Raw genomic sequence first — 27324 nt, forward strand, 5'->3', positions numbered from 1 at the left:
TGTGTTTATTCAGTGTGTTTATTCAGAACAGAACTCCACTCCATTGTGAACATTTCAGAATTCTTTGTCTCTGACCATCTCCCATGCAAACCAGAAGGGGACACACACACGTGCACGCATGCACACACACATACACACACACCACACCATCAAAAATTCTTCATTCCCTCTGAAATCACATGTAAAAGCCCAAAGCAAAAACCCGGAAACTCATTCTCTTTCATCTTACTGCTGCCCAATTTTTTTCACACACACGCACACGCACGCACGCGCACATGCACACACACACACAACTTCAGTCGCTGTCAGAGTCGAACTTCATCTTCTTGTTCTGGGGTTCTCCACCAAAGCCACCACCAAAACCTGTTGGGGAAAGGCAGAAAGAACACAGTTCTATCACTTCATAACAACACACAACACAGTCCTATCACTTCACAGCACAACACACAACACAGTCCTATCACTTCATAACACAGTTCTATCACTTCATAACACAACACAGTCCTATCAATTCACAGCACAATACTGTCCTATCACTTCATAACACAGTTCTATCACTTCATAACACAGCACACATCACAGTCCTATCACTTCATAACACAGTTCTGTCACTTCATAACAACACACAACACAGTCCTATCACTTCATAACACAGTTCTATCACTTCATAACAACACACATCACAGTCCTATCACTTCATAACACAGTTCTATCACTTCATAACACAGCACACATCACAGTCCTATCACTTCATAACACAGTTCTGTCACTTCATAACAACACACAACACAGTCCTATCACTTCATAACAACACACAACACAGTCCTATCACTTCATAACACAACACACAACACAGTCCTATCACTTCATAACACAACACACATCACAGTCCTATCACTTCATAACACAACACAACACAGTCCTATCACTTCATAACACAACACACAACAAAGTCCTATCACTTCACAGCACAACACACAACACAGTCCTATCACTTCACAGCACAACACACAACACAGTCCTATCACTTCATAACACAACACACATCACAGTCCTATCACTTCATAACACAACACACAACACAGTCCTATCACTTCATAACACAACACACAACACAGTCCTATCACTTCATAACACAACAGTCCTATCACTTCATAACACAGACATGGAACAATATTATTTCTGCTTCTTTTCCTTTCTATCTGCAGCAAACCACATGGCAAAAATTTGACTTATCTTTTGAAAAGGAATAGGAAATCTTACATTCAGCAGTGTGCTTGTATCAGAATCAATAATGAATTTGTCTTGTTCTTTAGTAACACTTGTACTCTTGTTTCAGCTTGCTTCCTAGTTTACAAAGCACATTGCTGTAACATGGCCTCCATCTCTCTCTCTTGATTCTCTCTCTCTCTCTCTCTATATATATATATATATATATATATATATATATATATATATATATATATATATGTGTGTGTGTGTGTAAAAGAGCAAGAACCCTATACAAAATTAGTTGCAAACTTATATAAGAAAATCAAGCTTCAATACTGACCTCCACGACCTCTGCCCCCACGACCTCCACGACCCCCGCGGTCTCCGAAGCCTCCACGTCCACCACGACCTCCGCGACCTCCACGGTCACCGAAGCCCCCACGACCTCCACGACCTCCGCGACCCCCTCGTCCCCCCCTGTCACCAAAGCCTCCCCGGCCTCCCCCTCTTCCTCCTGTAGAACATACATGGTACAGTTTACAAACGACTGTTCACGATGTATACTAAACATGTAACAAATACATTGATCACTATCTAAACTAAGCATATAACAGTTTCACTGTTCACTATGTACACTAACATGTAACGGTCTCACTGTTCACTATCTATACTATCATGTAACAATCTCACTGTTCACTGCGAATGCTAAAAATGGAACAGTTTTAGCAAACACATCAATCTGAAGGTATGATGCTGCAGTAAGTAAAGACTGACTCAGACGATCCTTTTGAGGTCTCCTGACTTTACATTCTGATGCATGTTGTAATAGGACCTTACTGGCACATAGATCACAACACGTTAACAACACGGACTGGGCCATGTATGGAGACATTTAACACAAACATGCATGTGCACCTCCACAGACATACAAGGCCACAGGCACACACATACAAACAGACACACACACACACACACACAAACACAGTCTTACCAGGAGAAGCAAAGTCAAGGAACATCTGCCTTCCATCAAGCTCTGTGCTCTGCATTTCGTCAAATGCTTTGGCAGCATCATCAGGGGAACCGAACTCTACAAAACCAAATCTGGAAATACACAGTAAATATTATTAGACCAGTAAATAAAATAAAATAAAATAAAAAGTTCCAAAGCAAACAAATCATCATAATTTGTACCTGCTGCTACCCATAGAGCATAGACATTTCATACTGAATTAATACTTGACAGGCACACCAGCCACATGGTTAAAGCGTTGGACTTTCAATCTGAGGGTCCCGGGTTTGAATCACGGTCATGGCGCCTGGTGGGTAAAGGGTGGAGATTTTTCTGATCTCCCAGGTCAACAGATGTGTAGACCTGCTAGTGCCTGAACCCCCTTTGTGTGCATATGCATGCAGATCAAACAGGCGCATTAAAGATACTGTAATCCATGTCAGCATTCAGTGAGTTATGGAAAGAACATACCTGACATGTATCCCCCGAAAATGGAGTATGACTGCCTAAATGGCAGGGGTAAAACAGTTTTACACATGAAAGCCCACTAGTATATGTAGGAGTGAACATTGGAGTGACAGCCCACAACAATTCAAAATCAGTGCTACATACACTGGCTCAGACACTCGAGTACACAGAAAGGAAAACAATTCTCAGCACCATGCGAGGTAAGAGAGGGCAAGTTCCATTCATCATCGCCAGTTTGTGGTGAAACATAGCTTTTTTCCTGAAGTTTGCAGTAAAACACATATTAATTGTAGTAAAGCACACATTACTCGCAGCTGAACACAGCTGATTTGTAGAAAAAAGTTTATATTAGCAGTTTGTAGTGAAAACAAATAACTTGCAGTAAAACAGTTTATCTGCAGAGTAAAACAGACAGATGAAATTGGGGATGTCTACTTCAGTCTGAAATCACTAAATCACCTCCACAATTACAAGTAAAATAGTAAGAATTAATCCGCTTTCCAAACATTCCGTCAGTCTGATATCAGACCCCGGTGTGCAGAACACCATGCCTGTCAGTGAGCAGTGCCCCCCTCCCTGTCACCTCACTCACCCCTTGGGTTTCTGGGTGTCGGGGAAGCGGGCGATGCGTGCAGTGGTGGCATTGGGGAAGGCCCCCTTCAGTTCGTCAACATCCACGTTGTAGCTCAGGTTCTTCACAAACAGCACACTGCTTGACCCTCGCTCACCTGAACAGTGTCGCAATCATAATGATAATTATAATAATATTAATACTATCCACACTGTAGCTCAGGTTCGTCACAAACAGCACGCTGCTTGACCCTCGCTCACCTGAACTGTGTCGCAATCATAATGATAATTATAATAATATTAATACTATCCACACTGTAGCTCAGGTTCGTCACAAACAGCACGCTGCTTGACCCTCGCTCACCTGGACAACACAGTTATACAATCCTAACAATTTACGCAGCCCCTTTCCACATAAAACATGCTCAGTGACTCACTTGAACAACACTGTGACAATTTAAGAATTTCCACAGCCCCTTTCCATGAAAACCACACTCATTTAATCCCTCACCTGAGCAACACAATGTCACAATCATAACAATTTATGACTATTGTGCTGCGAACATTGATACTCATGTGTATACTGAAGATTTACATTGTTCCTGCTGTATGAATTACCATGGTGACCTGCTCTGTTTTGTTCTGTGTATCCATTAAATTCAGTTTCTTTTTGTTGCCGTTTTTTAATTGTGAACACCTGGAATCCTGAGCAGTGCACACTACCTGAAGCAGATGATCTGGAGCGATCCCCATCACCCCCCCAGGAGCGTTCCCGAGGTTTGAAGGAGCTCTTGGACCCTGTGCGGTCCAGGTAGAGAGCATTGCCCTCCAGGTCGGCCCCCTGCTTGTCCTCCAGCACCTTGTTGGCCGTCTCCGTGTCGGGGAACACGACGTAAGCAAACCTGTCAGACAGTAACACCACCATCAGGACAGTAACATCACAGTAACAACACTGTCAGGACACTTAACACCACCGTCAGGACACTAACACCACCGTCAGCACAGTAACACCACCGTCAGCACAGTAACAACGCCATCAGGACAGTAACATCACAGTAACAACACTGTCAGGACACTAACACCACCGTCAGCACAGTAACAACGCCATCAGGACAGTAACATCACAGTAACAACACTGTCAGGACACTAACACCACCGTCAGCACAGTAACACCACCGTCAGCACAGTAACAACGCCATCAGGACAGTAACATCACAGTAACAACACTGTCAGGACACTAACACCACCGTCAGCACAGTAACACCACCGTCAGCACAGTAACAACGCCATCAGAACAGTAACAGGACAGTAACACCACCGTGAGCACAGTAACAGGACACCAACACCACCGTCAGGACAGTAACAAAAAAAATGTTAAAAAGTTGGGTTTTTTAATTCTTAATAAATAATAAATAAATAATCCCTTACCCTTTGTGGTAGCCATCCTTCTGTGGCAGGCGAACCTCTGTGGCATCAGAGAAGAATTTCTGCAGCTTGGATTCATCCACAGACTCAGCAAGACCCTTCACAAACAGTGTCCGTTCATCCGCTGCACAGGGAAACACCACACACACATGTATAATGCTCCACTGGTGAGACGGACACCGACACCTCACATACAGGTATAACACAGTTGCCTGATTATTCATGAAGGCCAACTTAACTCCATTCAAACCTGCAGTGTAACAAATCAAGACAAGGCCAGCTTCACTAACATGCACGCTAGCAGAGGTTAACACATCAAGACCAAGGAATTAAGTATGGAATGAAGGCTCAGATTCTTTGAGTACACAAATGGAAACTGGTCTCAGCACTGTGCTGTTAAGAGAGGGCAAGTTCCATTCATCATCGCCTCATTCTGCATCAGAAAATACACAAACACAAATTGTTTCCTTGGTAAAAATGATAATCTTTCTTTTCATTTCATCCCCTTGCTCAGAGTAACTGCAGCATACCAGACTTCACTTCCGTAAACAAATGTAAACACAGAAACACATGTAAAACCAGAGACACACTTTCACAAGCAGAGTCTAAAAAAATGTCCGCAAGATCTTCAAGGGCAAGAGGCACTCAGTAACAAACATGAATGTAAAACATTGGTAGTACAATAATCGTATCTTGTATTTCTAACTGAACATTCACAGACCCTGCTGAAATTCTGGATATTTCGATCGTGTGTTACTGTGGGTTTTTTTGCGTGTTTTATTGTTCAAACACTGAACAAAAGAATGCACAGGTCAGCCCTACCTGAGGTGTCTCTCTGCTGCCACGCCCCCTTCTGTGCACTGCTGGGTGTGGGTTTCTCGGAGGTGTTCTTCGGCTTGGCCTGCTCCACCTTGATGTTGCCACCCTCAAACTCCGTGCCCGACAGAGCGATCGCCTTGTCCAGGTCACCTGCATCCACCAGGTCCACGTACCCAAACCTGACACACACACCATGGGCAGGTGTCACTTTTCTGACATGTTCATCATGAGGGATCCCTAACCTGACACACCACGGGGAGACATCTTTTTCCCAACTGATAGATCATGCACCGCCCAATGCTTGGTTTATACTGCAGATTGACATAAGCTTACAGTTGGACCAACAGCACAGTGAGAGCTATATCACGGTTTTCCACTGCTATAAGAATTCACTTGGTTCAAACAGTATTTTATTTGGAACATGTCACAATACAACACAGTTATAGATGAACAGGACAAGAACATTTAATATAAAGTCCTGTCCTGATACATGTACATACTAAGTATGTGACAGATATGAGAATTCATTTACAGCTTAGTCTTGTGAAGGACTATGACTCTAGGAGGCAAGATAGTGCTGGCTCTTAGTGCTACAACCCTGGGGGCTAATCAGCCTTTGGGAACCATCCCAACACTGACTATTCTAAAGCCCTCTTGGCCGAGAGACGTGAGGATCAACTTGGAGAGGAGAGACATGAGGATCAACACTATCAACTATCTCCACTCCCATGCTTGGGGTGAGTCCTGTCAATGTCGTCAGTGTCGGCAGATTCATGAGGGGCTGTTGTTTGAGGGACGTGGTGGCGGTCTCCACTCTGGGAGGGACGCTCACTCAGTCTGGCTCCGTGACTAAGCCATTATTGTCATTAGTAGGGGGCTTAGTAGGTGGTGTCCTAAGTACATTAAAACAGAACAGGCACCACTGAACACTACCGAAGTGACTCAGCAGCAGTGTAGGGTCTCCTCTGGTGTGTGGCCTCCTGGCGACCTAACATCGATGGTTCCCTGTGGACTGCTGATGCTGGAACTGTGGCGGACGAACCCGGATGTGGCTGTGTATGGGGGAATCTAAATGAGCGGCGTGGGAGTAATGCCACTGAAATGGTGCAGATGATGGGGCAGCAAAAAAAAAAAAAAAAAAAACCCCACTCTCAACTATTATCAAATTCTAGCCCAGATAGCTCCTCTCCTGTTGAACACGACTGTCAAACAAGATCACGCAGGGATCAGTCACAAAGAGCACCAAACTCACTTCTTCCTGTCCACCTTGCGAACCTCGGACACCTTCACCCCCTTCTTTTTGAAGAACTTTTTGACAGCCTCCGGTGTGGTTTCCACGTTCAGCTGACCCACAAACAGGGTCACTGTTTCTGCACACGTATACAAGTATCTCAATGAACACAGAGTGGATGTATCAAACTGCTGTAACTGTAGGTATCTCAATGAACACACAGTACACATATCCAACAGCTGTAACTGTAGTTATCTCAATGAACACACAGTACACATATCCAATAGTTGTAACAGTAGGTATCTCAATGAACACACAGTATACATATCAAACAGCTGTAACTATAGTTATCTCAATGAACACACACTACACGTCCCAACAGCTGTAACTGTAGGCCTCACAATTAACACAGAGGGTGTGCGACATCATCAGTGCTGGTACACTGTGTGAAAAAACCCAGGTTGATGAACAGAGGGAGTGTGAGAACAGAGAGCAAAGCGAGACAGGAAAGAAAGCAACAGAGCTGGGACACTGACAATGTAGAGGCACACAAAACAGTACACACACACACACACACACACACTCACAGAACACAAAGCACGGTTTTCCCAGCAGACTGACACAACCCACCACAAGCAGACAGACAGGACGGAGACAACCAAGCTGATCCATGTTCCTACCTCCCACACTCTCATCCAGTTTCTGTTTCTTGGTTTCAGCGCCTTTGTCACCTTTCTTTCTCTTCCCAGTTTCGGTCACTTCCTCCTCCTCCTCTTCCTCCTCATCGCTGTCTTCCTCGTCACTTTCATCCTCATCTGAAGGTAAAACAAAACAAAACAAATGCTACAGAAACTAAAAATGTGGGTAAATAGTTAAGCATTATGTTTCCCATAAAATGTTTTAACCAACAGAGAAAACACCTTTGATGCTTTACATGACAAAGTTCAAATACGGAAGAGCTTCACAATAAACACACAGAGAATATGGTTATCATTGAGATTGCTGCGTGTTAAGCTGTCTGTGCTGCATGCACAATGAATGTTGTGATAAACACAGATCTCACTGCATGCACAATGAATGTTGTGATAAACACAGATCTCACTGCATGCACAATGAATGTTGTGATAAACACAGATCTCACTGCATGCACAATGAATGTTGTGATAAACACAGATCTCACTGCATACACAATGAGTGTTGTGATAAACACAGATCTCACTGCATGCACAATGAATGTTCTGATAAACACAGATCTCAATGCATGCACAATGAGTGTTGTAATAAACAGAGATCTCACTGCATGCACAATGAATGTTGTGATAAACACAGATCTCACTGCATGCACAATGAATGTTGTGATAAACACAGATCTCACTGCATGCACAATGAATGCTGTGATAAACACAGATCTCACTGCAGGGATTCTATGTATATGCAACAAATATGGAAGAATATATGCCTCAGAAACCAGGAAAAACAAGAAAACTGCAAGCCGGCTCAGACACTTTGAAGGATGTTGTCTCTGTCCAGTCCTCTGGCTTCACGGGGAACATCATGTCACCAACAAAGACATGAGCAGACACACAGACATCAACATCGTGGATGAGGTGAAACAGATGCTGGAGGTGGCTAATAAAACCAGGCATCCTCACGCTGCCCTCAGATGGTAACCAACAGGGAAAAGAAAGAGAGACAGACCACTACACACACAGAAAACTATAGAAATGAAAACACCAGGCACAACCTGGAACTATATCAGCTGGCTCGCTCAAGACCAAAATGACAGAAGATATGTTGGTGCCTTATGCTCCAGCCAGAGCAAAAAGGATTAAGTAGTTGTGGAAAAAAACAAAAACAGGACTGACTTATTCTGATGCATAATGCTTTGAAAGACAAAAAATCATCATAAAAATCCCACCCACCCCCCACCCCCCCAAAATGAGTAGACAGAAATCCTAAATGATACACCAATGAACGTTTCACTTACCAGCAGGTGCAGGTCTCTTTGCGGCTTTCTTTGGAGCAGCTTCTGTAAAGAAAACACAGAGAAAACCGTGAGTACCTGGTACTGATCTTCCTGATCTCTCCCACACACCCATCTGTCAGACCAATCCATACCCTCATGATGGAACACATGCCATGCACTGGGTTCCTGATAATGCCTAACTATGTAGTCCCTTATACTTTCAATATGGAGAAGACACACTAGTCATCAACAACCCTGCGATGTTCAAATCTTTTCTTGAACAAACACACAAAAGAGTGAAAATCCTGAATGCCAGCTTCAGTCTGCTGCCAAGATCCAAAAATCTACATTAGAACTGAAGGTTTGCCTCTGTGTGTGTGTGAGTGTGGGGGGGTTGTGTGAGTGAGTGAGTGAGTGAGAGTGTGTGTGTGTGTGTGTGTGTGTGTGTGTGTGTGTGTGTGTGTGTGTGTGTGTGTGTGTGAGAGAGAGTGTGTGTGTGTGTGTGTACAGCAACACAGGCCTGATCTGTGTGTAGCATCAGTGTGACCCTCTGAAGGTAGTGTGGGACGCCCCAGACAGTCCCTGGCACCCCAAGATTTGAACCTCCTCAGAAGTGCAGATAAAGTCATGAACACATTGAAATGGTGCGCTTTCTCCACCAATCTGTACTGATGGCTCAGAATGTTTGAGTACAAAAACAGGACATTGCTCTCAGCACAAACTGAGGTCAGAGAGGGCAAGTTCCATTCATCATCGCCATCAGCATCGTATCTTACCGTCACAGATGTTTATCATGACTATTGGCAACATTTTGGACCACTTGTGGTATCCACAGAGTTCTCAGTCTCGAAACAAACAAAAAAAGACCAACTTTTAACAAATGAAATATGTACCAATCCCCTAAATCAATATACAATACCACCTGTCAGGTGCACTTTGAGCCTTTAATATTCTGACAAATGGTGAAACACGGGCAACACAACCAATCAAAAAGCAGACACACCCAACACAACCAATCAAATACCTTTCTTCGGGGCGGGGGCAGCAGGAGCGACAGCAGCAATGGTCACAGCACGACCTCCGACCTCCTGACCTGACAGACCAACAGCCTTCGTGGTGTCTGCTGCGGACTCAAAGTCCACAGTGAACGACCTGAAACAGGCAGCCAGCCCACTCCATTCAGCACAGACACACAGCCTGACAAGTGTGGTGCATTCAATGCATAAAACTATTTTCATCTCCAGACAAAAAAGAAAGGATTAACACATTTCTGACCAAGCAAAATCATCTGACTTTCTGCCCCTAAACCAAGCAATTCAGACTTCAGCAGTCAACAGTACAAGCTGAACTGCATAAAAAGCTCGCTTTGCCATTACTTCCATCATTATTTTACACAATGCAATCGCAGGAATTTCAGACAGCAATTTAGTCTTCCTCTGACAGACTTACAAGGCAAAATCCTACTTTCCTAAGTTGTTAATGGCAACAGCCATTTATTGTCACGACCAGCAGTCCACTGGCAGAAGTTCACTGTGACAACAGTTTGTGAACTGCCGTCAGAAATGTGTACATAATATGCCACTGCTGTCACTGAAGGATCAACTACACTGAATTCTGTCAACAGCTACAACATACGCAAGGGAATGTTCTCAGAACATCTAATACTAGCGTTTCTGTCAATAATCACAGCATTACCTCCACCAATATGACTGAACTTGCTATCTCCCAAATCTTCTTTCAGTCTTGATTTAGCTATTGTCTGAAAAATTTCGTGCCGGAGCACCACATAAGACAGAAGTGAAAAACACAAAATACTTCTTTTTTTAAAATAATTTTTTTCAGGTGATGGTTCAAATGCTTCACTCACTTCTTGTCTGGCTGCTGAACGGCTTTGACGGCGATGCCTTTGGACTTGAAGAACTTCTTCAGCTGCTTCTCCTTCACTCCCTTGGCGTTGGTCACCGTCACCGTCAGCACTGACACCACAGAACACACACCTCAGTTTCTACAGCATGCAGACACTAGACAGTTTCTACAGCATGCAGACACACTAGACACCTCAGTCATCCCTTATATACAGAGATGCCAAACCCCTGTCAAGTGTTTGTAGGAACAATCAGGAAATTTGGTAGGAACCTTCTGAATTTGGTTGGAACACTTGGACTTCCAGCCACATCAGCAAACTTACCTTCTATCTACAAAGTATACAAAACTTACCTTCTATCTACAAAGTATACAAACACTTTGGCCTACCTGCAACACGGTGTAACTGCTACAGTTAAGCTGATTGGTCCACTCAATACTGTTTCAATGTAAACACGTACACGATTAGCTGAGAATTACAACCCGAGACCAAGTTTAGAAGTGACTGCTCTGGCCTTGTGATCGATAGGTCTAGAGCGTCTGGGTAATGTTTTGACAGGAAAGCATGTGACCATGCTACATAGTTGAAAATGAACTTGTCAGGACAATTTTGATGTTGGCATAATGTCGGAACAAACTGCAACCGAGTACAACAAAATATGGCGAAATCGTAACAGTTGGCATCTCTGTATATATTACCTCCCTTCTGTACACTTATTCTACTACAATAGGGCATTCCTCACAGAAGCCTGATTTCTAGACCATTACACCTCACTTCTGAGCAGGAATCTTTGCCTGTATGATTAATAATAATTAGTTGTAACTCTCTTCATACACAAGGTGCACACCAAAGTCAATGCTGCGAACATACCGATTCAGCTAGCCCATCTTGTCTGCCTGCCAGTCTCATCACTGGGGCATCCCCCAACGTAAAATCCTTTTTCTGGCTAAATTTTTATCCAACAATATGTAGAAAATGTCATTATGCCTTGCTAAAAATAATTCTTGATATCATCTTGAAGCCTACATCCACTGATATGTTAGTAAGTAATTTCCACAGGAAAACCTGTTCCATGACCGAAGCAGAAATACTGTCATGTAACATGACAGTGATTCTACACATTTTAAAAATGGTATATCTGACAAGTTTATATCATAACATTTATAGTATTTCTGTGACTTATTCGCACCACCTGTTATGTTAAATGTGTGCAAAGCCCACAGGGTACACGCTATATAAATGCACATAACAACCGTGCTAAAGACACAAAGTTACACACCTGGAGCAGATTCTTCCTCCATGTCTTCCTCACCGTCTTCGCTTTCTGCAACACAAACACCCCAATACATCACTTTCTGCAATACAAACACCCCAATACATCACTTTCTGCAATACAAACACCCCAATACATCACTTTCTGCAACACAAACACCCCAACACATCACTTTCTGCATCACAAACACCCCAACACTTCACTTTCTGCATCACAAACACCCCAATACTTCACTTTCTGCATCACAAACACCCCAATACATCACTTTCTGCATCCCCAGCTTTTCAGCTTCACAGACACAAATACACATAGGTGGAATGCGGAAAATCAGAGAAAAATGTCTTTCCAAACAACACAACACCACGCTGAAAAGTGGCCTTGCTTGAACCCCATCTCTGGATCAGGAGTCCAGGACCGAACTGATGAGGCCACAGCATGTCCATTTACTGAGAAAGGAAATTTTCTATCTAAAATTGCGTTTAAACAACATACTTACCGTGACCCAACTAGTGCAGACTCCGGCAGGGGTCTGACATTTCTGTCCTGTGCAAACTACTATCCGCCTACGCGGAGAAAACAAAAGTACTACGGCCAATAACCTCCCGGAAGTAGGTAACCTCCCCTTTGTCCCCCTGAATCTGGATTTTCAGTATGTACCTCTTATAAACCTATTTCTTGCTCCGATATAGAAGCACTGAAGACTTTCAATTCATTTCACACAAGTCAAAAGTTATAACAGTGAAACTCACCTTCTTCCTCACTGCTCTCTTCCTCACTGCTCTCTTCTGCATCAGGAAAACAAAAATTATAATTAAATTTTTGTGTGCTGGATACACTATCAAATGATTTAAATAATCAGTTCAAATCCTTTTTTTTTTTATCTACAAAAAATCAATCAAAATTGTGTGTGCTGGATACATTTTTTTATGATTTAGATTATCAGTTGTTGTTTTTTTTAAATATCCACAGAATTGCTTTTATTTTCACATAAACCTCACGTCACTGTTATGACTTCAGTTTTTAAACATGTTGCACCTTTCAATCTTTGATCTCCAAATGTGGTGTGCACACACATGCGAGAGTGTGCACTGATTTGTTCAGATACGTACACTGTGAGAGAGAAAAAATATCCGCATCTATGGCAACGCACAAATGACAGGAACGTATAAACCAAGGATGCAGTTTTTGTCAGTCTGATGACAGTGAACCTTGCCAACATGAAATCTGTGTGGTATGAGCTAAAGGTGCATTACTATTTTCTGTGAACAATTATTAGTGATGTAATTGGTTTTGCTGAACAAAGAACTACAATCCAACCCAGAATAAGTCCAGATACAGAGTGATGACTAATATCTTGACTTGAGAGCTCATGGAATAAGTCCAGATACAGAGTGATGACTAATATCTTGACCTGAGAGCTCATGGAATAAGTCCAGATACAGAGTGATGACTAATATCTTGACCTGAGAGCTCATGGAATAAGTCCAGATACAGAGTGATGACTAATGTCTTGACCTGAGAGCTCATGGAATAAGTCCAGATACAGAGTGATGACTAATATCTTGACCTGAGAGCTCATGGAATAAGTCCAGATACAGAGTGATGACTAATATCTTGACCTGAGAGCTCATGGAATAAGTCCAGATACAGAGTGATGACTAATATCTTGACCTGAGAGCTCATGGAATAAGTCCAGATACAGAGTGATGACTAATATCTTGACCTGAGAGGTCAATTTCATTATCACTGAGACGACAGTTTTCACCAACGAGTGTTCTCAGCAGTAGCCAAGGGGTTAAAGAGTCAACAATAATAATACAACAGCTTAACTCTTTCACACCCAAGTTTCTGTGTGAAGAATGCTCCCCAGCACCAAATATTGTAGATACAATGCTCTCAGTCACAGGCTTCGGTTCATGTCAAAACAACACTGCGGACTTGTTCACTTCAAACTGGGTTGGGGAACAAAGGTCAGTCATCGCTCTACTGGTGGGAAAACTGGCTTCAGCTGTCAAGTTTTGTTGCAACAGGAAAAATGGTCTTATTAACATGACCCTTGATATCGATTTCAGTCTTCAGTCGCCTATGGCGGCACACTGTCTAGTTACTAAAGTCGCCTATGGCAGCACACTGTCTAGTTACTACAGTCGCCTGTGGCAGTGAAAGAGTTAATTTTTCACATGATTTCCATTATGTAACATTTCTGTCTGACACTGCCATCATTCCTCACCTTTGGCTGCTGCCTTCTTCTGTACAGCCGCCTTGGCAGGAGCTGAAACAAACAATACAAATAAGATCTATCTACATGAACACAAAAATCACAATATGCATCATAAAAAAACAAACAGTAGTCACAATACATCCAATAAAGACCAGCTGCGCCTTGAAAATGGAATTCTTTAAAAACCATATTTTGTTTACAAAGTTCACCCAAATACAAAATTTTTATCAAAATTCTGGGCATCACCTCCCAATACAATACACACAGGGTCTAGCTCCCGCTGTGAACTGACCTGTAGCTTTGCGTTTACATCATTACCTCATCACTACCTCACAATGAAATGAAACGGTTCTACAGGCACTTGGCACCGTACCTTTGGCTGGTTTTGCTTCTTCCTCTTCACTGTCTTCTTCATCGCTGCTTTCTTCGCTCTCTTCTGGAAATGAAAAGAAACGGATTTCAAAGTCAATGGCTGGACAGCGATAAAAGACTAAATGACAAAATCATTTTGAATAGTAAGTGTTAGTCTTAAGACAGAACAGCACTCAGTCAGCCTACAAGGTCTGATAGAAACTGAACAAGCAAACTTTATCAGTCAATGACACACACACTGGAATACTTTCTCTGATGAATCTGTACTACTCTCTTCTTCCATAATCCGTCACAAGCGACATCTATGATCTGCAAACCTCACACTGAAATCTGTATCTGTTTGTCTTCATCTTGCACTGAACTTTAAGAAATGTTCAATTATTTGAAACGAAGTAATATGTAATGTTTGTAATCAATATCACTACCATCACATGCATGTTACAGGTATAAAGTTGCACTCTGCCTTTGCACAAGTAGCAGCAATAACTTTCTCTTCAAAACAAAGAGAAAAGACTATTACCTTTGGGTGCTGGCTTTTTCTGAGCAACTGGCTTAGCAGGAGCTATCCACCCGAGAGAAAGAGAGAAAGAACATCACATGTAAGCCATGCAATGAGAGATTCAAACAAGAAAAATATTACATGATTTACCACAATTAAATGATTTACAAAAAGAACTGGGTGATAACATCAGCTGTGTGAAGGAGTTCGAACCCCCAGGCTGCACTGTGGCCAGGAGGTCTCACGACTTCAGTTTCATGTTGTACCCAGCACCGAACCCCTGCCTAGCGTCAGGCAGACATCTGGGTGCTGTGATACCCACTAAAGTATGAAAAAAATCCAGCAAACCTATCTGTCAATCTGTCAACCATGCTATAAAAACACAAAACAAGGCATACAAGTATACAACTCAGAAAAATACCTTAAATACAAAAAAAAAAAAAAAAAGAGGATCTTTTTATTGGTTTTTTTTGTTTAACAGCTTGGCTCAAAGCGCTCAGTCTACACCAGCCACACCTTTCAAAATACACTTGGCACAATGAAAAATAAATACTAGTTTACAACAGAGGTGGGTTTTGTCTTCTGTTGTGTGTGTTGGTTTGTTGTTTTGTGTTGTTTTGTTTTTTGTTGAGTGTGTTGGTTTGCTGTTTTGTTTTGTGTTGTTGTTTCTCTGTGATAACCACAGATCCCTTCCTCACCTTTCTGGGCAGGTTTCTTCTGAGCAGCAGGCTTGGCAGCAGCTGCAGAACAAAAAGAAACAGAAATCAGATGTACATGAAATTTCGTACCTTTAAAAAATAATAATAAAATAAAGAATATGTGCTTGTAGTCAATGCCTTAAGTAAACTGCCAATGTACAAACTGCTGGCTTTATAGAAACTATCAAAAACAATAAGAATGATTGTAAAACTGCACATAATGGGTAATAAACAAAGCCACATTTCTCCTGCTAAAATTCATTTTTCTTGCTTCAGTAACTATAAAAATAAAAAAAACGTAAAACAATAATAATGATAGACAAAAACCTGCAATGAAGTTTACTGCAAAATAACAGCAACAAGCTTGGACAGTGACAAGGAGAAGAATGGATCCAGTCAATCTAAAAGTGATTTAATGATCAGCTATTGCTGTGCATGAATTCCAACCATCCCTGACAGAAAGCAGACAGTGCTTACCTTTCACGGCTGGTTTCTCATCCTCCTCGCTCTCTTCATCGCTGCTGTCTTCATCACTGCTCTCCTCTGTGGATTTTTAAAATATCTATTAAATAAAACAAAGTGCATTTCCACTGTTTCCTTCTTTTCATTTCCTTTTTTTTTTTTTAAACAGTGCTTTTCTTTCAATCACATCACAGTACAGTGGTAGATGAACAGGGCAATAAAATCCTGTACAAGCCCCTGTCCTAAACACACGTTTTCTATTCCTATGTGATGAATCAGGAAAGGGGTGAACTTAAAACTGCCCAAAGCCATACTTAAATGCATGTCAACTAACCTGCAAGTCAAGCCCTATTTGGACGGGCACAACAGCCAAGTGGTTAAAGCGTTGGACTTTCAATCTGAGGGTCCCAGGTTAGAATCTCTAACGGTGCCTGGTGGGTAAAGGGTGGAGATTTTTCCGATCTCCCAGATCAACATATGTGCAGACCTGCTTGTGCTTGAACGCCCTTTGTGTGTACGCAAGCAGAAGATCAAGTTTGCACGTTAAAGATCCTGTAATCCATGTCAGTGTTTGGTGGGTTGTGGAAGCAAGAACATACCCAGCATGCACACCACCGAAAACAGAGTATGGCAGTGTAAAAACGTTCATACACGTAAAAGCCCACTCGTGTACATAAGAGTGAATGTGTGAGCTGCAGCTCTAGAACGAAAAAAAGAAGAAGAAACCCTATTCATCTCCAGATGCTTCACACTGGGCACTAGCACTACGTTCAAGCTTTCTGATTCAGCTGTTTGTGTCACTCATGCCGGCAGCAAGGGTTAGGGGGCCTCAGACGAACGCCTTGATCTATCACCATGACGTGTCTTGACTCATCTTTAGATCACTGGCCACAAAGCCTTGCCTTCGACGCTCCTTTCATTGTAATTAGCATAATAAAGACATGTTCAACATCCATTCCCTGAATGAATGCTTGTAAATGGAACAAGTCCTTACAAAACTTAATTTACACTGTTCAAATGCTAATTCCGGACTGAACAGAAACATATACCAGGATGAAGACACCTATAATGATCCGGTCAACACATGTTTACTGATAAGGACCATTTACTGAATAATCCATCCACGTTTGGAGGTGGTGGTGAGGAAGTGGTGTGAGCATTTTATTTCTGAATTTTACATCGATTTACTGGCAGAAAAATGTAAGGAAATTTTCGGGAGGTTATCGGCCGTAGGTGCTTTCGTTTTCTCCACATAGGCGGATAGTAGTTTGCACAGGACAGGAATGTCAGACCCCTGCCGGAGTCTGCACTAGTTGGTTCACGGTTAAGTATGTGTAATTAAATGTTCATTTATGTATCTGTATTTAGAGTTACATATTCAAGTGGACCTAAACACATATCAGACAACAGTAACATAATTCTGTTTGTAACCCCCAAAACAACAATTCCAGAATTCCAGCAATTTCAACATAGACCAAAGTGAGGTGAACAGAGAGAGGTAACATATTATTCAGTTTGTAACCCAAACACACAGAACTTCAAGCCATTCTAACACAGACCAAAGTCAGTTGAACAAACAGCAGTAACGTATTGTTCTCTCTGTAACCCACACACCATTCCCAGCCATTTCAACCAATCAGACGAACGTCAGCTGTGTGAAGGAGTTCGAACCCCCAGGCTGCACTGTGGCCAGGAGGTCTCACGACTTCAGTTTCATGTTGTACCCAGCACCGAACCCCTGCCTAGCGTCAGGCAGACATCTGGGTGCTGTGATACCCATATGCAGCAACATACACAGATGTCCAACAGCAACAGTACTTGTTTGTCATTCAACATCTCTCTCTCTTTATGCCTCAGTTTCAAATTGTATCAAACACATGAAGGCTGCAATCTGAGAGATGCTGAATGACAAACAAATTCAAGTAAGTTTCAGAGGACAAAATATCAGAATTATCATGAATCAATGGAGCTTCTTAGAGCTGAAAACTAAAGCTCGCACTTATGCAACATTTACTTCCTCCTTATTTAAGCTGATTTTATGACTTGTAATTCAAAATGTTCACCTCTTACATTCAATGCATTCCACTAGTTAAGAACTCTTTAGGGAAGAAAAAATACACTTTATTTTAAAATAAACTCTTTACCTTTTGGGGCAGCCTTTTTAGCAGCATTCTGATTTGCGTTTCCATTCTTTGCGGGGGCAGCATCTGTTGAGACACAAGACAATCAGCATAAGCTTCTAGTGAATACCAAAAGTTTTCAACATCATGCAACTTTCAACATCCACTATCTACAAACAAGGAACAAGAATTTTTTTTTTTTTTTTTAAACAGCTAAAAGTGAGAAGCATTTCATTCATCAACTTCCAACACCAACTCTGCAGCTCTCTTCCCAAACAGTAGATTCCATTCTGCCCACAGAAAAGCATCAAAAAAGATCTGCATCAGCCAACAAAAGGGTATAATTTGTGTTTCTTTTACAAGCCTTTCATTCCAAATACATTTTGGGTCAGCTTTTCCTTTCTTCCTCATCCTCTCTTCTGATTCCCTTCTTCCCTGGCTACAGGACATACTGTGGTCAGGGCGGCCTCAGACAAATGCCTCGGTTTGTCACCATGACATATCTGACTCGTCATCTTTACTCATCACTGGCCACTCTGATTTGGAAAGGGCTTTATTTTCATGGACAATTTCAACCTTTATTACCAATGGAGTGGTCTAGGTCTGTTAATGCGTCAGCCTAGAAATCGAAAGAGTCGGACTGTACCAGATCACACCCCACGCTCACCAGTATTTCCACACCATTCGCTAGACATTGACTGCTGATCTGGATCATTCAGATAATAAACCAACACCCTCCATAGACCTTGACTGGTGATCTGGATCATTCAGAAAATAAACCAACACCCTCCACTAGACCCTGACTAGTGACCCGGATCATTCAGAAAATAAACCAACACCCTCCACTTGACCTTGACCAGTGACCTGGATCATGCAGATAATAAACCAACACCCTCCACTAGACCTTGACTAGTGAAATGGATCATTCAGATAATAAACCAACACCCTCCACTAGACCTTGACTAGTGACCTGGATCATTCAGAAAATAAACCAACACCCTCCACCAGACCTTGACTGGTGATCTGGATCATTCAGAAAATAAACCAACACCCTCCACAAGACCTTGACTAGTGACCTGGATCATTCAAATAAGATAATAAACCAAAACCAAAGTCCCATATATGCAGCATGCACTTAGCATACATAAAAGAACCTAAGCAACAAAAGGATTATCCCTAGAAAAATTCTGTAGAAAAATCCACTTCGATATGAAAGCAAATATACTTAATGCCGAAAGAAAAAAAAGGGGAGGTGGCACTCTCACTGAAGTGATTCATTCTCCAACAATATATATATATATATATATATATATATATATATATATATATATACAATAATCTCAGATTACTGATATTTGAGAGATTTTTGCTTTTGATGGTGAGGGTCAGGGGTAGTTGTTTTTTTTCAAAATATCATCTTCATGACAACTCAAAACTAAACTTTCCTTCGGAAAATAAAGTAATCAAGTGGTCTCAGACAAATGCCTCGATTTGTCAACATGTCAATATCTGACTCGTCATCTTTGCTCATCATAAACCACTGTTCGCATCATTTTCTTCTTTTATTCAAAATACTAGTATGAATACAAATTTTAGGAATATTAGGAATCCTGTAATATGATGCACAAACTAATTCCTAAAGATATATAATATGGTTCCAACAATATATATATATATATATATATATATATATATATATATATATATATATATATATATATATACAACAATAATCTCAGATTACTGATATTTGAGAGTTTTTGCTTTTGATGGAGAGGGTCAGGGGTTTTTTGGGTTTTTTTCAAAATATCATCTTCATGACAACTCAAAACTAAACTTTCCTTCGGAAAATAAAGTAATCAAGTGGTCTCAGACAAATGCCTCGATTTGTCAACATGTCAATATCTGACTCGTCATCTTTGCTCATCATAAACCACTGTTCGCATCATTTTCTTCTTTTATTCAAAATACTAGTATGAATACAAATTTTTGGAATATTAGGAATCCTGTAATATGATGCACAAACTAATTCCTAAAGATATATGATATGGTTCAAACAATATATATATATATACAACAATAATCTCAGATTACTGATATTTGAGAGATTTTTGCTTTTGATGGAGAGGGTCAGGGTTTTTTGGGTTTTTTTTCAAAATATCATCTTCATGACAACTCAAAACTAAACTTTCCTTCGGAAAATAAAGTAATCAAGTGGTCTCAGACAAATGCCTCGATTTGTCAACATGTCAATATCTGACTCGTCATCTATGCTCATCATAAACCACTGTTCGCATCATTTTCTTTTATTCAAAATACAACAGTATGAATACAAATTTTAGGAATATTAGGAATCCTGTAATATGGTACACAAACTAATTCCTAAAGATATATGATATGGTTCCAACAATATATATATATATATATATATATATATATATATATACAATAATAATCTCTGATTACTGATATTTGAGAGATTTTTGCTTTTGATGGAGAGGGTCAGGGGTAGTTGTTTTTTTTTTCAAAATATCATCTTCATGACAACTGAAAACTAAACTTTCCTTTGGAAAATAAAATAATCAAGTGGTCTCAGACAAATGCCTCGATTTGTCAACATGTCAATATCTGACTCGTCATCTTTGCTCATCATAAACCACTGTTCGCATCATTTTCTTTTATTCAAAATACAATAGTATGAATACAAATTTTAGGAATATTAGGAATCCTGTAATATGATGCACAAACTAATTCCTAAAGATATATGATATGGCATATTCTCTTAGTTATGCAGTCAGTCAAATAAGTGGACAAGAAATCATAAATTATCATACACTTGGAACCACTTCCTAAATGTTATTGATTGCCTAAATTAATTTGAAATGAATCAACTGATAATAATAATAATTGAGGTATACCGCAAAAAAAAGAAGCAAATTCCTGCTGTGTAAAGAATTTTTTTTGTAAAACTGTGTTTGTGTGCTGGGAGAAGGGTTTGGGGTTGGGGAGGGGGGGGGTGGGGTATATGCTAGGGGGGAAGTCTTATTCAAAACATATCAGTAGATCATAAAATCACACACACACACACACACCCCCTTTTTTTTTCTTCCTTAACACCTGTCTTGATCTAACTTTTCTTCACCAAAGGCAGCTTCTGGTAATGTGGAGAAACAAAAATAAGTGAACAAGTGGTCTCAGACAAATGCCTCGATTTGTCAACACATTAATGTCTGACTCGTCATCTTTGCTCATCATAAACCACTGTTCATATCACTTTCTTTTTGAAATATTTGTTCAGCATTAACAAAATAAATACTGCAGAAATTACAACACAATACACTAATGACAAAACCGAAAAGTTTCTCCTCACTGGGCAATTCAGTCTTTTTACATCATTTTCATTATTTTCAATCTGATTTATATTTCACATGCTTTCCTACTTGGATATCTAATCCAGTCTCTCCAATACAGTCTATTTATTGAAGTCTCTCCAGCACAGTCTAGTTATCCCTGTCTAATCTTGTTTCTATTGATCTTTGATCATTATTTTGAGTTCTCTTCAACTGGTTTAAAGAACTCATGAGTCGTCAGCCCTGAACAGCCCCTTTGTGCTCAGCCGAGCTATAAAGTCGTCAGCCCTTAACAGCCCCTTTGTGCTCAGCTGAGCTATAAAGTTGTCAGCCCTGAAACAGCCCCTTTGTGCTCAGCTGAGCTATGAAGTCGTCAGCCCTGAAACAGCCCCTTTGTGCTCAGCTGAGCTATAAAGTCGTCAGCCCTGAAACAGCCCCTTTGTGCTCAGCTGAGCTATTTAAGTCGCCAGCCCTGAAACAGCCCCTTTGTGCTCAGCTGAGCTATTAAGTCGCCAGCCCTGAAACAGCCCCTTTGTGCTCAGCTGAGCTATAAAGTCGTCAGCCCTTAACAGCCCCTTTGTGCTCAGCTGAGCTATGAAGTCGTCAGCCATGAAACAGCCTCTTTGTCCTCAGCTGAGCTATAAAGTCGTCAGCCCGGAAACAGCCCCTTTGTGCTCAGCTGAGCTATAAAGTTGTCAGCCCTGAAACAGCCCCTTTGTGCTCAGCTGAGCCATAAAGTCATCAGCCCTGAAACAGCCCCTTTGCGTTCAGCTGAGCTATAAAGTCGTCAGCCCTGAACAGCCCCTTTGTGCTCAGCTGAGCTATAAAGTCGTCAGCCCTGAACAGCCCCTTTGTGCTCAGCTGAGCTATGAAGTCGTCAGCCCTGAAACAGCCCCTTTGTGCTCAGCTGAGCTATAAAGTCATCAGCCCTGAAACAGCCTCTTTGTGTTCAGCTGGGTTATAAACTAGCATAACAAGTCGTCAGCCCTGAAACAGCTCTTTTGTGTTCAGCTGAACTATAAACAAGTATAACAAGTCGTCAGCCCTGAAATAGCCCCTTCGTGTTCAGGTGGGCTATAAACTAGTATAACAAGTCGTCAGCCCTGAAACGGGGCTATAAACTGGAGTCGTCAACCCTGAAATAGCCCCTTTGTGTTCTGCTGGGCTGTAAACTAGTATAGGGAACAAGAAACTAATTCTAGTATGCTCTGTGGGGGGTTTTGACAAAAAAACATACCACTGTCATCGCTGTCATCATCATCATCATCACTGCTGTCAGAGTCCTTGGCAGGAGCAGGCTTTACTGGCTTGGCAGGCGACTTGGTTTTCACAGCAGCTTTCACCGGTACCTTTGGGAAAAAAACAATAATAATAATACATAGTTTTTCTATGGCGCGATATCCAGCACCAATGCTGCTCAAAGCGCCTTACATCATCCAGTTGACTATAAACAGACACAGAATTCATAAATTCCAAATATACATCAGAGTTCCAAAACCACTCGGGTCCAATCAAATATTGCACACCGTGACAGAAAATAGCCTGAGCAAGGCCATCGCATAATACAGGTGAACTTTGAATCAACAATTATTTGTCATATATTTCCTTAGAAGGCAAGATGACATATAGGGGGATAAGTAAATTTTCTGCTTGTCTTCAGGACAGCTGAAAACGGTCAACCAATTTCCAGTCCAGTGCCATGTTTGTGCCGTACTGTGTCAGAGAACAATGAATATGGTACACAAAAAATACACAAGGCATTACAAACACTTGTGCTTTGCTGTGTCAGATCGCACACACACACAGAGAAACATACATTTCTGCAAATGAGCATGCATTCTCATACATACATCACAAAAAAGCACACACATGCACACACTTTTCACTCATGTGTGCACAAGCACACACACACACACACAAAAGCACACACACACACAAAAGCACACACACAAAGCACACACACACACACACACTCAAGCACACACACACACACACACTGTGGTACCTCCTCCTCACTGGACTCCTCAGAGCTGTCGCTCTCCGGCTCCTGGACCTTGACAGGCTTGGCCTTGACAGGGGTCACCTGTCCACCCTAAAACCACACCCCTTCATTCAGATAAATCACAATTCTCCTGACCATCCATTATGTGTTACCACTACACACACAGCTGCCCACCACCCAGTCAGAATTTGGAAATCATGATCATCACAGCAGAATTCATGGACTTGAATGGGGTAGGCCTTTTCTGTACATCCTCCTCCCCAAGAAATCTCAGGATGACACAAATCTGGTAAAAGTGGTATGATTTTTCCTTGGTAGACTTTCAAGATTAATTGCAAACAAGATTTACATACTTTCAAAATTAAATATAAATTAAACTTTCAAAGCTATTAAGTCTGGAAATGGTGCATGAGTACTGGCAGTATTCAGAAGTATGGAAATGATGAATATCAGGTGAACCTGGACAGGGAAACAGTCACAAAGTCATGAACTAAAGCGTGATTCAATGCATTTATTACACTGATACAGTTTCCAACAGCAGCAACAAAAGCCAAATGAACAATATGTTTGGTTTTTTTAATTTTGTTTTTTTTTAATTAAATCTGTGGATGAAATCAGAGAAAATCCCATGGTCTGAGGATAAATGAAAAGGCAATGAAATCCAGTAACCACACACAACAACCAACAGTTCAGAACAGTCTAATGAACAAAATAAAATATTTTCAGCCTATTTGAACAATTATACTATGAGATTATACTTTTTAATGCTTTCAGATGAATCAACAATGTATATGATCACAAACAAGACTGAAGAGTTTTGTACCCCTCATTAATCATTGAAACAAGGGCAAGTATCAAGTTGACAGGAGCTGCTGTTAAGTGACCGGACACAGCACAAGGTGTTGCTGGGGGCTGTTCCACACAACCTAGAGAACTGCACTGAAGCAGTGGACAGACTACAGGTTGGTATGTAGTGACTCTTTCCAGAAGTCTTCAAAGCATCCATATAATAATTTCTTCTATCTGCCACTGATGCCACGGACATCCACACAAAGATAGATGAGATATGTGCACTGATGCTTGGAGCAAACAGAAACAGATACATCTCTGCCAAAAGGATTCCGGCTAAATAAAGGGCTAAAAACTGTTCCCATATTTTGTTCATTAAACAGTAATTCTGACACATTCTTTGCTGTGTGTGATCAATGATTCACTTGAACTGAACGACACCTAGTTAGGGTCTTACCACAGCCGCAAGTTGAAGAGACCTGGATGGCAGACTCGCAGATACCAGAAGTACCGAGTGAGCTGCAAGAGAAGTGCATGTGTGCCGGCATTAAGTCCCCCTTGGCCTGATCCTCTGACAGAGCTGGAGAAACCAAGGCCAAGGTCAGCCCCACGGAGTGGAAGCCGCTGCCGCAACTCAGTCATCAGGCATTGAGTCCTCCTGGAGTCCACACCCTCCCAACATCCACCACAGTCAGCTGTGAGCTGCTGCCTGACAGGCATGGAGTCCCTGTGGCAGATGTCGGCCAGGCCAGAGCGAGACACCCAGGACGGCCACGCATTAACATGGCCACTGCCTTATCATGGGTCTCAGGCATTCAGTCCACCTCAAAGTGATCATGTTCACATCGTGTTCAACATCAAGGCTGGCCCGCAGGCCTCTGTCCAAGTAGTGGCTGTGCTCTCATGCACTGAAGGCTTAGGTCTTGTGAAATAATGCAGAAAGTTTAGCTGCTCTATTTTCCTTCCAGCACATGTATTTGCATTTTGCTTTAAGAAATCATATCCACACTCAAAATGTCCCTTGAGGTTCTTCCACCAATCACTTTGTAATCATCTTCCTTCAGACTACCAGCTTAGTTCAAATTGTCAAGCTGTGATTTCTGACAATCAGGTTTCACGGTAAGACATGCAATATTTGTCTAACAACGCCTATGTGGATTGGACTTGGAGTATACATATGTGCACTGCCCTCCCTTTTTGTTCTCTTTTTATCAAATGCATTCAGTGATTTAGCATCTGATCAAACTTCAGGACATAAATAAGCTGAAAATCACACGACCCAAAGCCAACAGGATGAGCACATACAGTCACTGCCACAAATACCCAGACATGTAGTCCACCTCAACGGTACGACAGACGTTTTCCATGATCACTGAGGTCACCAAATGGCGTAACAAAGGTCAGCCAATGCAGCACGACCAAAGTCAGCCTGTGGCATCTGCCTGTACACACAGTCACTGCCCGGACTGTACGTCAATGAGTCGCCTTCCGTCCCTGCCACCAGGGACGGTCTTATTCTTAGCCCTGCGGCCAGGACTCTTTCCCATTTCTCTTATCGCTCTTTTCAAAGACTCTGACGCCAGAGTCTGTACTGTGTGCGTTCTCCGCCCTGCCGCCAGGGCTTTCCACATCCACCGCGTACCCTTCATCCACTCTTGGCCCTGCCGCCAGGACCACAACCTCTTTCCTCTTTCTCACTGCCCTCCCTGAGGGCTCTCACTATCAACCACTTTGACATGAGACAGGGTGAACTCACACATCCGACACTGACGACTGTGCCTTCACTGATCACCATCCATTTTACATTCAGCTTCATCATAATACAGTTATTCTGTGGAAAACTTTTTTTTTTCTTTTTTTTTTTTACTTGGCTGGGGGGGGGTCAACTGTCTATGTCTATTTTTAGGAATAGAAAATGAGCACATTCAGAAATTATCTTCAGTTTAAACTGTGACAGTTCCATCTTTGTTCCAAAAACTGAACAAATAAGAGCTAACCACCATCCAACTATTTTGTTTGAAGGCTCAAACTAAAATAAAAAAATTGAAATCAAGAGAACAAACTACATGTCAAAGACAATAGTTAAATCAACATGATCACCAGGATGCTAACTTCATTCTTTTTACAATTCAATAATTTGGGGCCATCACACTGTAAGTACATTTCCTTTGTAACTGTTAGAAATTGCAAAGACTGGTTAGTGGTTACCGCTTGTATTTGCTTCAGTTATGCAAGTCAAAAAAGACACATTCAGGGAATGGCTCATCTGTTTTCTCATGCAGTCAAGAAATTGCACCACAAAATCTTCTGTAGCACTGATAAAGCATTTCCATTAAAGAAAAAATAAAATAAACCACTATTCTGAAATGGTCTTCCAGACGAAAGTTGAGAGAAAGAAAAAAAGCTGTTTAATGATATCGGACTTATTCTATTTTTCCTTTCCGTTGCGACGATGGCCATATTGGCCTTGGCGACGTACATATCCTGATCCTTTTCAGATTGTTACTAAAAAAAATGTGTACAAAATATTTTTTAGAAGCTATATAAAACAGTTACCTGATACTTTCGAGTACAAATTTTCGAGTTATAAACAAAGCCCCGCTTACGATTTGCGCACTGCACAAATATGGTCCTCAATACTTCAGTGACAGATCTATCACCAACCTCATGGTCACCACGTGGTCGGTACTCGGGGTGCGCGTTCCAAGTACCACATGGAAAGAAAACCTTAAAATTTCTTTGAGACATAAATTTGATTCTTTACCATGACATCATGACTTATACGAACCTTGCTCTTCTTTGCGGCTTTGGTAGGCATGTTTCAAAGAAATTTTATTAGAAATAATCTTTGCTTTGGTGGTTCTGCTGTTCCCTGTTCTTTCCGCACAGCCTCTCGCAATGAAGTCTCCTGCAGGAAGTGGCGCAAGTTAAGACGTCGATGCGCGTGCCCTGTCTAAAAAGCCAGCCTTAGGAT

General features: G+C 41.5%; 1 protein-coding gene across 2 annotated transcripts; it reads right to left on the reverse strand.

Annotated features, from left to right (window-relative positions):
- On the reverse strand, positions 1–27292 carry LOC143289926 (uncharacterized). 2 transcript variants are annotated; one of them, XM_076599175.1, is made up of 23 exons: positions 27139–27292; positions 23565–23651; positions 22797–22908; positions 18234–18296; positions 16105–16170; positions 15628–15669; positions 14951–14992; positions 14432–14494; positions 14068–14109; positions 12587–12622; positions 11844–11888; positions 10568–10676; positions 9725–9852; positions 8722–8763; positions 7415–7549; positions 6756–6873; positions 5507–5682; positions 4688–4808; positions 3983–4161; positions 3282–3417; positions 2204–2313; positions 1553–1726; positions 1–363 (listed from the first exon to the last, which is right to left on the reverse strand). In XM_076599175.1, exons 1-23 carry the CDS (start codon positions 27166–27168, stop codon positions 296–298), a joined length of 2124 nt encoding a protein of 707 aa, XP_076455290.1. In that variant the 5' UTR covers positions 27169–27292; the 3' UTR covers positions 1–295. The 2 variants fall into 2 exon arrangements, with proteins under 2 accessions (XP_076455290.1, XP_076455300.1); XM_076599185.1 differs by lacking the exon at positions 14951–14992.
- Positions 27293–27324: the final 32 nt, after the last annotated feature.

This window comes from Babylonia areolata, chromosome 1 (genome assembly GCF_041734735.1).
Source record: "Babylonia areolata isolate BAREFJ2019XMU chromosome 1, ASM4173473v1, whole genome shotgun sequence".
Lineage (NCBI taxonomy): Eukaryota > Metazoa > Mollusca > Gastropoda > Neogastropoda > Buccinidae > Babylonia > Babylonia areolata.

Bases quoted from the DNA above. Each gene is read 5' to 3' on its own strand.
- LOC143289926 (XM_076599175.1), bottom strand. From the start codon at position 27,168: ATGCCTACCAAAGCCGCAAAGAAGAGCAAG. The intron at 7,550-8,721 runs GTAAGTGAAACG...TTTTACCTTCAG, and splicing joins AAAGAGACCTGCACCTGCTG to ATGAGGATGAAAGTGACGAG. The intron at 4,162-4,687 runs GTAAGGGATTAT...ACTGTCTGACAG, and splicing joins AAGGATGGCTACCACAAAGG to GTTTGCTTACGTCGTGTTCC.